Raw genomic sequence first — 12,147 nt, 5'->3', positions numbered from 1 at the left:
ACAAAAAAAAAGTACATATACAGTTAAAATTGTTATACATGTTAACATGTAATTAGTTTATTATTTATCAGTAAATTATTTATTCCTCCATTTCTAATATGATAAATATCAATAGCTACAACCTTTATAAACAAAAGCTCTTCAAGATCCTTAAATTTTTAGAATGTAAACAGATCCTGAGACTAAAAAGTTTGAATACTAGAGCCCTAAGCAAAGCATATAGGACAACCACCAATAAACTGACAATCAACCAAAAAGTATAAATGACCACTCTCAGGAAAAAGATAAAGCAAGCACGAATACACTAAGACAAACCAAATTAAGAAGAGGGAAAAAATACAATTAATGTGAAGAAACACAGGGATGGGGCATATAATCACTCAAAAAGGGTTTTGGTGATCAGTGTTTTATTTGTTAAAGAGACAAAGGAAATTCCATGTATCTTTATAAATCTTTAATATTTCTCAAATTTATCCAAAGGACCCTAGAGGTCAAAGAACAATCTTACTCTCTACAAGTCTATTTGACTTTGAAACCCATATTTTTAAAATTCACACAAATTTCAAGTTTTCTTCCATAATGTATCTATTCATTTAGTACTTTTTAAATGTTTTAAATTACTTACCATGAGGTTCAAATTTTACTACAGGAGTGTGAATCATTTTTTCTTTTTTTTTTTTTTTTTAATTGAGATAGAAGTCTCACCCTATTGCCCAGACTCGAATGCAGTGGCGCGATCTTGGCTCTCTGCAACCTTCACCTCCCAGGTTCAAGCAATTCTCCTGCCTCAGCCTCCTGAGTAGCTGGGATTATAAACATGCACCATCATGCCTGGCTAATTTTTGTATTTTTAGTAGAGATGGGGTTTCACCATGTTGGCCAGTTTGGTCTTGAACTCCCAGTCTCAAGTGATCTGCCTACCTTGGCCTCCCAAAGTGCTGGGATTACAGACGTGAGCCATTACACCCGGCCTGAATCATTCTTTCCTTGGCTCAAGAAACAAAACATTCTGAGCACTCCAGAAGGCCCTCATGCCCTATTCCAATCATAACCACCACCATCCCCCAGCACTCTCATAATTTCTAATAGCAAAGATTTGTTCTGCCTGCTTCTGAACTCTATAAAAATGTAATCATGTGTATTAACTTTCTGCATCTGACATTATGCAACATGTTTCAAGATTCTTTCATGTTTTCTGCATGGTCTATTTATTCTCATTGCTATAGAGCAAAGGTCCCCAGAAATGAGACAAATCCAGCCTGGAGGCTATTTCTGTGAAGTTTTATTGTAAATACCCATATCTGTTCATTATCTGTTCATGTACATACTGTGTATGGCTGTTTTCCTAGTACCACAGCAGAGTTGGGCAGCTGTGAGAGAGACCAGAAAGTCTACATAACCTAAAATATTTACTATCTGGAGCTTTTTTTTCCCCCCCCAAAGACAGAGTTTCACTCTTGTCGCCCAGGCTGGAGTGCAATGGCACGATCTCAGCTCACCACAACCTCCCCCTCCCGGGTTCAAGCGATTCTCCTGCCTCAGCCTCCCAAGTAGCTGGGACTACAGGCATGCGCCACCACGCCCGGCTAATTATTGTATTTTTAGTACAGATGGGGTTTCAATATCTTGGCCACGCTGGTCTCGAACTCCTGACCTGATGATCCACCCGCCTCAGCCTCCCAAAGAGCTGGGATTACCGGTGTCAGCCATGGCACCCGGCTACTATCTGGAGCTTTACAGAGTATATGGCTAACCCTGCAAGCAGGGCATCTCAGTGTGGTTCCTGACTTGGCATCACCTGCCAACTTGTTAGAAATGTAAATTCTATGCAGATTTCCAAACTTCAGGTTGTATCCACATCACCTGGAGGGCTTGAAGAAACAGACTGCTAGGCCCCATTTCCAGAGCTTCTGAGTTAGTACATCTGAGGCTGGATCTGAGAATTTGCTCTTACAAAAAAAAAAAAAAAAAGTGGCAGGGGCAGACAGGGTCTCACTTTGTTGCCCAGCCTGGAGTGCAGTGGTGTGATCATGGCTCACTGCAGCCTCAACCTCCAGGCTCAAGAGATCCTCTCACCTCAGCCTCCAGAGTAGCTGAGACTACAGACATGTGCCACCACGCCTAATTTTTTAATTTTTTGTAGTGACGGGGATCTCACTATGTTGCCCAGCCTTGGCCTTGCAAAGCAAGGTTTGCTGAAGCAATCCTCCTGAGTTGTCCTCCCAAAGTGCTGGGACTACAGGTGTCACCACCACTGATGCTGATGAGGTGATACTGATGATGCTGGTCCAGGACCAATTTCGAGAATTACTAAAGCTGTGTTTGCAAATTTTATTATACATAAGAATAACCTGGAGATCCTGTTAAACTGTAGATTCTGACTCTGTGTAATATCTGGGTTGGGGCCTAAACTTCTGCATTTCTGGTAAATTCTCAGGTATTGCAGATGCAGCTGATCTATGCATCGCACTTTGGGTAACACAGCTGTAGATGATTCCATTGAATGAATATACCACAATTTACTTCTCCATTCTACTCTTGGTGGATATTTGGATAGTTTCCAGTTTTTTTTACTATTACAAATAATGCTCTATGAACATTCTCACATGTGTCTTTTAAGTGTGCATTTCTGTTATATATCAAGAAGAGTATAAATATGTTCAACTTCAACAGATATTACCAAACAGCTTTCCAAAACGGTTGTACCAATTTACACTTTTGTCAGCAGTGAAAGTCCCCATTGTTTCAAATCCTTGACCACTTATACTGTTACCTCTTTAATTGTAGCCATTCTAGTTAAGAAGTGATTTAATTTGCATTTCCTGAGGACAAATAAGGTTGAATACTTTTTTAAATAGTTGATTAATTATTAGGGACCCGCGGTGGCCCATGCCTATAATCCCAGCACTTTGGGAGGCCAAGGTGGGAGAATCGCTCGAGCTCAGAAGTTCAACACCAACCTATGTAACTTAGTGAGACCTCATCTCTACAAAAGAAAATAAAATTCGGCCAGGCGCGGTGGCTCAAGCCTGTAATCCCAGCACTTTGGGAGGCCGAGATGGGCGGATCACGAGGTCAGGAGATCGAGACCATCCTGGCTAACACGGCGAAACCCCGTCTCTACTAAAAACACAAAAAATTAGCCGGGCGAGGTGGCGGCGCCTGTGGTCCCAGCTACTCGGGAGGCTGAGGCAGGAGAATGGCGGGAACCCGGGAGGCGGAGCTTGCAGTGAGCTGAGATCGCGCCACTGCACTCCAGCCTGGGTGACAGAGCGAGACTCCGTCTCAAAAAAAAAAAAAAAAACTTAAAAAAAAAAAAACTGTTCACTGATGATCAAGCTAAGTGATAAGGCACTTTTGATAAGTGCCTTTCCCCATTTTTTAAATGCGCTTTTTCTCACTGCTTTATAAAAGTACTTTATATACTATATATAAATCCTTTCTTCATTACATGTACTGCAATTATCTTCTTCCATTCTGTGGCCTGCCTTTTCACTTTCTTCATTAAGTCTTCATAAAAGGAAATGAAGATATTTTACAACTACAAAAATCAAGCCTAATACTGACTAAAACAATTCACTTTTTGGGGGGGGCGGGGGGAAAGAAAACAACCTAAAGCAGCACCAACATATAGTTCTACCTACGAAAATAAAATGTTTACTATCTTAAAAATAAGTTATGACACAACAGAGGAAGAACAGTTACATTCCCAGCTGTCAAAAGTAGACTGCAGGGTTCAACTTTTGAAAGCAAAATCTCCGCAAGCAAATTAGAGTGTTGCACAGCTTCTATACATAACCTTTCACACTAAGCATGATCCACTGGACTATGGCTATAAAGCAAGCACTGAGGCCTAAAATAAAGAGCCCAGTAATTTAAAGATGTGGCCGAGTCCAAAGAGCTAACAGCAACTACCTTCAAAGGCACCACTTGGAGCAAATATGACAAGAGCTAACTAAAGCTAATAAAAAATCTGCAGGCCCAGTGGTTCCTCTATACCCAACTATTATAAGACTGCTTCCACACTGCTAAAAGAATATATAATAGCACAAACATAACACTTTAAACTTTGGGACACGTTTAAACTTTAAACATGTTTTAACACATGGGGTGAAGTCATTAATTCATTGATACAATTTATCAGTCATATCTGGGCACAGCGTATATATTAATGATCCTAAAATTTCAGTATTTTCCAAAATTACCAGCTCAAAATTAAATTCTACTACAACCTATCTGGTGAATACACAATATTCACAAGCAAAGCACATTAAAGCCATAGAAACTAAGCTTCTCTTTTTCACACTAGAAAAGCTGGTCCATCATGTACGTCAAGTATACTGTTAACTTTAACCAGGAAACTTGTATGTGAATGAATATTCACCAACATGAGTTTTAAATGTAACAGGTAAGAGTACCCGCTCTAACTTCAAACTCACCTACAAATGACCTAAGTAGGATAAGTATATTCACATCCAAAATCACTAAGACTATAAAATCATCTTCAGAATCCAAGTTCTATATGACACTAGCATCTGTCACCCACCTGGCACTTGATAGTTCTCCTACATAAAAAGAGGTAACCAGCCAAAATGGTTTTCAATGTTTAATTGCACCAAAGTGCTAGTATGTGTAGATATGTGGATGTGGGGCTGGGGAACAGAACCATAAGCGATACTGATGCTCCCTTCCTTCAGCACCCTACACATAACACCAGAGTTGCAATAATCAAAAACAGAATAACTCATTTGGACAACATCCAAACATATTAGACAAAGCACCTGAAGAGGCTGAATGGAATTTCTATACATGAATTGTTACACCTAAATGGTGTTTCCATGGCCAGTAACACTAAATAGTATGCTGAAAAATTAATGCCCACTCCCCACCCCCAATTACAGAGCAATTTAGACTTGGAAGGGAACAGAGCCAAAATTTATTAGTATTTTGATATACTTTCCTAGTGACAAACTAAACACCTAGTGACAAACTGAACTCTATACCCCATCTGGGCAAGGTGGCTCACACCTGAAATCCTAACACTTTGGAAGGACAAGGCAGGAGGACTGCTTGAGCCCAGGAGTTCAAGACCAGCCTGGGCAATATGGCAAAATCCCATTTCCACAAAAAATACCCAAATCACATGCCTCCTGTAGTTCCAGCTAACTTGGGAAGCTGAAGCGGCAGGATCGCATCAGCCTGGAAGGTTGAGGCTACAGTGAGTTGTGATCACATAACTGCACTCCAGCCTAGGTGAGAGACTGAGACCCTGTCTCAAAAACAAACAAAAAAAATCCTCTAGCCCTTATCAAATCCTACTGCATTTTAAAGTTCTGTTATGGGCCGGGTACGGTGGCTCTCGTCTATAATCCCAGCACTTTGGGAAGCTGAGGCAGGCAGATCACCTGAGGTCAAGAGTTCGAAACCAGCCTGGCCAACAGGGTAAAACTCCATCTCTACCAAAAACACAAAAAAATTAACCAGGCATGGTGGTGGGCGCCTGTAATCCCAACCACTTGGGAGGCTGAGGCAGGAGAATTACTTTAACCAGGGAGGCAGAGGTTGCAGTGAGCCAAGATTGAACCACTGTACTCCAGCCTGGGTAACAAAGAGCTCTGTCTAGAAATAAAAAGTATTGTTGTTATGGAAAAAAAAAAAAAAAAAACCAAAGCGCAAAACTACAGATATAAACACATACACACGGCCGGGCGCGGTGGCTCAAGCCTGTAATCCCAGCACTTTGGGAGGCCGAGACGGGCGGATCACGAGGTCAGGAGATCGACACCATCCTGGCTAACACGGTGAAACCCCGTCTCTATTAAGAAATACAAAAAACTAGCCGGGCGAGGTGGCAGGGCGCCTGTAGTCCCAGCTACTCGGGAGGCTGAGGCCGGAGAATGGCGTAAACCCGGGAGGCGGAGCTTGCAGTGAGCTGAGATCCGGCCGCTGCACTCCAGCCTGGGTGACAGAGCGAGACTCCGTCTCAAAAAAAAAAATAAATAAATAAAATAAATAAATAAATAAACACATACACACAAATGCGACCAGGAGTACAAAGTATCTAATAATTAATATTAAGGTGCCTTTTCAAAACTACTTACCTAGACATATGTGAAAATATATTAACCAGAAAAATTTTAAATCAGTTCATTTCAATGGCATATATCTTAAATCAACAACATAATAAAAATGGCTGTTTGTTTTATGAAGAATGTTTCTTTAAATGACTCTGCCCCTCCAATACATCTCATTAAAAACTGTCAGCCAGGCGTGGCTCACACCTGTAATCCCAGCAATTTGGGAGGCCTAGACAAGTGGATCACCTGAGGTCAGGAGTTTGAGACCAGCCTGACCAATATGGTGAAATCCCGTCTCTACTAAAAATACAAATATTAGCGGGGCATGGAGACGGGCACCTGTAATTCCCAGCTACTTAGAAGGCTGAGGCAGGAGAACTACTTGAACCTGGGAGGCAGACGTTGCAGTGAGCCGAGATCACGTCACTGCACTCCAGCCTGGGCAACAGAGCGAGACTCCATCTCAAAAAAAAAAAAAAAAAAAAAAAAAAACTGTCAAAAGATACCTTCTCTTGAAATGTGGCTAATTATATCACTCTCCTGCTCAAAGTCCTCTCTCACTGCCTTGAAGATAATTTTCACATTTCTTAGCCTAGAATCTCTCTCCAAACCTGTTTCAAGCAAAATAAACCACTCCCCATTCCCTACATACATCTTTGACTTAACATTGACTTACACAGGTCTCTGCCTAAAAAATCATTCCTCCATTCAAAGCTTGCCAATATTTTTTAAAGCCAGCTAAATACCTCCTTCTTCATGAAGGTTTCCCCGACTCCCTGTCTGAACTCCCATAAGTGCTTTCTCATACGAATTATTATTAGTCACCCCCCAACACGAGAACAAGCTACTTATAGACAGGTTCTGTGTTTACCTTTTTACTGCCCATAACTGATCACAATAGTCACTGGAAGTTTAAATAACTGAAACCGAAACTATTACTCCAGTAAGAGTCTCCAATCAGGTACCATGGGAAGGAAGACAGAGGTAACTGCAGTGTATCACGCATGTGAACACCTACCAGTGGTCTTTAAAACCCAATGTCACACTACTGTCATCTCTACATGCTAAAATATGTCTAATTTCACTTGTATTTTCTTTTGGCCAGGATGCTTAACACTGGTTTAAACTGCCTACAACACAGCTCCCAAGTGTAATAGCATTTGCAAATATTGATCCTATGCTCACTACTGTAGTGAATAGAAAGTCCTTTGTCTACAGAACTCTAACACAGCTATAAGCAAGAACTCTCAAAGAGCAAATCTAAGATTAAGCAAATCCAAGAGGCAATCTGAATTATAGTTCATAATTTTAAAATCAAGTATAAAACCTTCTCTGAATCTGAAATCACAAAATTTTGATAAAGAGAAATGGGGAAAAGTATCTGGGATGTAAAGCAAGTTTTTAGACATATGATGCTGAGAATCATCTGGCTAAATATCACTAAAGTATATATTTCTACTCATAAATCCTTACTGTGTAGAACAAAAAAAAAACGGGAAGAGAAAAACCTCTGGGAAGCACAAATAGCTGTGGAACTATTCTTATTTTTTTAATCTACTATGTCTAACAAGACTCGTGAACTTATTTCCAAGTCCATAGTGAACTATGTGCAAAATATGTGGTGAGAGGCTGCCCACACATGCTGAAAGCGGAGAAAAGTAAAAGTTGCCAGCCTAACGGTAGAGTAAGACAGAGGGAAAAAATTTGAAGAGTAAACTCAAGAGCTCAAAAAGCAGAGCAGCCTGAGAGTAAAGGGGGCAAAAGTTCCTACAAAGCTGGCGGGGTCTTCATGGCTTCACCATGTTACAGCACAACACAATAATTAATCTTCACTATGTGAAATCTTAGTTATCAAGTAAATTATGTTTCTTAGTTTGTTAGAGAAGTTGTGACAGCATTTAGAAAGGCATTATCCAAAAGCTGTGCTCTTTAGAGATAACCCTTAATTCCTTAGAAAATTAAATTGTGTGGAATATTCCATTTCTTTTACACACAGAATGAAGATTTTACTCCTTTATGCCAAATCATTTTGTATCTTCTTGATTAAAATGACTATCAATATTTGTGATTACGAGCTTGGACTTAACAACTCATACAAACAATGGCAGCACTAAGCAACACAGCAACTCCAGCACTTCCTTACACTTCTTTAAAAGTAACAAGTTCCTAGCACCGAAAGCACTTGCCTTTTTTTAGGTTCTTAAATCTCAGGCACTAAATATAAAGTAAGTTTCAAGAAAATTAATTTAACTTCAGACACTCAAAAGTTAATTCTGAGTGCTAACTTTGGTTTTCTCTTCTTCTAATTTTTAGTCATCTAATTCCTGGTAACACTAAAAATAAGGATATAAGATTTCTCATTATCAAAATCATCCTGTCATCACTACTCCTATCAAGGATGGTAATAATGTGATTCTTCTGAATTGATATAATTATCAAAGAACATCTCAGAAAACTTAGGCAGGCTAACAGAGATTAAAGTTATCACAGCTACAAAATGACAGCAGAAATTGGTCTGATTTCTAGTTAAGTATGCATCTACCATTTATCAAAAAGTTCACAATCCAAATGAAAATTTAAACGAAGTGCATTATCTTAACTTGTTATATAAAAAGACTGTTTCACCATCTTTGATACAAAGTGATGTGAATGGGGCTTGTGGAAGCCTGCATGATGGTGGATTTGCACTCACTCGTCCATGCTCAACTGACCTCGATTGTGAGCAAATCTGAAAGACCAGCAACAACCATAGAAAAACGGTGGAACTAACCGGCTCTAACAACACGCTGGCAGCAGCACTACCCATTCCAACGGGCAAAATCCACCACAAACTACTAAGCGCAGTTTGGAATCCCAATTAGGCACTTAAAAAAAAAAGCACAAAACCTGCAGTGGGTAGGGCCTATTCATTTAGGCATCCAACAGTCTTCCAGCTTTTCAAAGACATCGACAGGATTATTCCTGAATTTGTCAAACATAACAAAGTATTCTGAATGAATATTCTCTAATAATTGCATATAACTATAAACAGAAAAATGACAGGCCAGAAAAACACCATTCTAAGTCTTAACAAACCTTTCCTAAAAAATTAGCCAAATAAAAGTTCAAAGGTTTTTTCTTGACTAGAGACATTTAAAAGTGTTATTTTGGGATGTTACCTGTAAAAAAAAAAAAAAAAAAACATTAGTTTGAACCTGACAGATTATAATAAATTTCAAAAAATTTGAAGTGGAAGTCTACATTAAATGACACAGGAATTTAAAGTCAGAGTACATAGGATACACAAGATTTACATCAGTATTCATCTTAATTATGATCAAGCAGCCCAAAGTTAGAATTTCAAAGTTCCCAAAAATCGATAGTTAAAATGGTTTTCTCCAAATTCTTTTGCAAGATGAAGTCTTCATAAAACAAAACAAAAAAAAAACAGAAAAAGTACAAACTACAGAACCTGCCTGCATTATCTACAGTTAACCTAAAGCTCTCTAAGCAGACACATAACCAGGAAAATCAATATACCATGGTATTAGGTACACCTTGCATTCATATATATACTACAATGCATTCTTCATGTTGTTACTGATTTATCTTCCAACTCCCTGAAGAAAGCTTCGGAGTACAGAGAACTTGGCCTTTAGCAATCCATCACCAATCCAATTCTTAGGGGAAAAGAGTCCAGAAGAGACAAAGGAGGCAGGGAACCCACCAAACAAAAGGAAAAGGCGGCGAAGGTCAGGTGCGAAAGCATTTGATAGACAAGTTTTGAAAAAACTCAATTCCAATTCTACAGATGCTCGGTAAGTGGGAAGGGAGGGTGGCTAAAAAGATTCAATAATACTTCTTATTAGCAGGGGGGAGAAAGGATTAAAAGCCTAATTTCTGCCTTTTCTCCAAAAATATAAGTTAATCAAGCCCTAGCAGTTCCGAAGCAGTGATTATCCAAGACTTGTCAGGAAACCCCGTGCTCGGCTTTGGCAGCCAGACAGACCCGGGGAAGCGGCCGAGGCGGAATAGGAAATGCAACCGCGAGGCCTGCACCGTCCCCTCCGCCTCGGGTGCTAGTTTCCAACCCGGAGAGGTCACTGGCCCAAAGTGGGGAGCGGGAGTCTCGGCCCGGGCCGCCTTCTCCCTCCACTCCGCTTCCGCAAGGGGGAAGCGCAGCGGCCGGGCTCCGCCGTTACCCCGCCCGGAGCCTCGCGGCCCGCATCTCCATTTCCCCGCCTGCCCCTCACACTGGGAGTCGCCCGATCGTCCCGGGACGCGGGGCGCCCCCAAACCCGCCCGTGCCCCCAGCCACGACTCCCGTCCCGAAAACCACGGCTGACTGCAGAACGAAACCCCCCAGGAGCTGCGACCCGCGGGCCGTGCAGGAGCCGGGGATGCGCCCGCCCCGGCTGCTCAACCCCGGCCCCTCAGCCCCGGCGCCCACCGTCAGGCCAGTGCCCAGCACGATCACGTCGTACTCCTCATTCATGGCGGGGCAGTGGCGGACGCAGAACCAGAGAAAGGAAAAGGCGCAGGGGCTCGGTGACCACCCTACGAGGCTGGGAGGCGCTCTCGGGCGCGAAGGAAACGGGAAGAGAGGAGAGGAAAATGGAGCTGGCGACAAGGCGAGACCTGCCGCCACCTCAGACGGGAAGCGAAGAACCGGGCGGGGAGAAAAGGGGAGGGGGCAGGGAGGGGAGGGCGGTGACTGAGCCTCCGCAGCCGGGGCGGGGCCTGCAGGCGCCGGGAGGGCCGCCAATCAGGCGCTTCCGGCACTCTAATTGGTTTTGTCCCCGTCACTCGCCCAACTTTTTTTCTTCCCCGCCTCTCGCGAGAGGAAAAGGGCGGGGCGTCGCCATTTTGGCTTCCGGTTCCCTTTGCGGTTTCTGCCACCGGGGTCTGGGAGGTGGCGCGGGGACCGGGGTGGAGGCGCACGGGACCGCGGGAGGGGAGTACTGCCGGCCACCACGGTTCTGACTCCCGCCGTCGGGGCGGGAGCTCGCTCGGTCCAAGGTCCCAGAGCCGGACCGCCGTCCTTGGACTTTGAGCGGGTGCGTGCGGCGGCCACGTGGGCGAGGAACGTGGGTCCGGCCGCCTCTCGCGGGTAGCGGCCTTGGTTCCTCCCGCGGGGCTGGGCTCGCCGGGGCCCGGAGCCCGCCGGGAAGAGTTCGGAAATCACACGTGTCCTGTTTCCCGCTCTGTGCCTTCCCTGTTTGGTGCGTTGCCGGTGGGCGCTTTAGGAAAGTGGTAGGAGGAAAAGCGGCTTCTTTTGCTAAAAGGAACCCTTAACGGAGATGAAAGTGAAGGCCAGGTTTCATTGGGAAGCCGATCCGCACTTACCCAGGGCTATAACTTAAAGCCACTGTAAACGTGGTAGCTGATCCTTGGATGCAAAGGTTTAGGCCCTAAGCTTAGAAACTGTACCTTGCTTGCCTTCTAACCCCCTCCTCTTTTTCTAGAATTCTCTTAGGAATCTCTAACTTCATTGAGGACACGGGTGTAAGCAGAAGCTGTGTTCTCAGTTCCAAGAGGCAAATCCCACGAAAGCCTAGGCAGGTGAATTTCCTAAAGGCGATGACAGTTGGAAAACCTGTGTTTTCAGCACGTGATAAATCTGCATAGTCAGCAGACAATGAAGATTTGGCATTCAAGAACTACTCAAATACTTCTCGGTAATAGCTATCATGAGCCTGCCTTGATAGACCGAACTTGCTCATATTTAAATCATCAAGATTGAGGAGAGAATGTAACAACTTTTAAAAATGTTTCTTAACCCGTAAATACTTGGAGAAGATGTGTTATATTGGACTATGGACCTTTTGCAAGGGGAGGGGAGAAGAAAGCAAAAGTAAAGTTTAAATTTATATTCAACCTTAATTTGATTGTGTATATTTGTCACCAAATAAATTAGTGCAAAGTTGACCATACAACTGATTATGCAACAGTGAGTGTAACTGACTTTTCTTTTGGCTAAGCTAATGATGACTAAAGAAAGTCCTTCTGTTGCTCTGTCTTCAAGTCATCAGGGGGTCATACTATACACTACCTGTATTTTTGGACCAATATGAAATACCTTTTTTTTTTT

The 12,147-nt window shown here is 42.7% G+C and overlaps 1 protein-coding gene and 1 long non-coding RNA gene across 3 annotated transcripts in view; one reads left to right on the top strand and one right to left on the bottom strand.

Moving 5' to 3' along the window:
- The window catches only part of LOC105494372 (GDP dissociation inhibitor 2), a 48,584-nt gene extending 37,946 nt beyond the window's left edge, over window positions 1-10,638 (bottom strand). The window contains exon 1 of the mRNA XM_011762732.2: window positions 10,507-10,638. Coding sequence (XP_011761034.1) covers window positions 10,507-10,551 — 45 coding nt within the window. The 5' untranslated portion in view covers window positions 10,552-10,638. The remainder of the gene's footprint in view (window positions 1-10,506) is intronic.
- LOC105494373 (uncharacterized) lies at window positions 10,550-11,933 on the top strand. Of its 2 annotated transcripts, none has more exons than XR_011608330.1 (2): window positions 10,550-10,687; window positions 11,522-11,933. It is a non-coding gene; the product is annotated as an uncharacterized lncRNA (long non-coding RNA). The 2 variants fall into 2 exon arrangements; XR_011608329.1 differs by lacking the exon at window positions 10,550-10,687 and adding an exon at window positions 10,921-11,278.
- The last annotated feature ends 214 nt before the right edge of the window (window positions 11,934-12,147 follow it).

The sequence above is a fragment of the Macaca nemestrina genome, chromosome 9, assembly GCF_043159975.1.
Source record: "Macaca nemestrina isolate mMacNem1 chromosome 9, mMacNem.hap1, whole genome shotgun sequence".
Taxonomy (NCBI): Eukaryota; Metazoa; Chordata; class Mammalia; order Primates; family Cercopithecidae; genus Macaca; species Macaca nemestrina.
The sequence above is the reverse complement of the archived record's forward strand: the minus strand, read 5'-3'. Positions and strand labels throughout refer to the sequence as shown.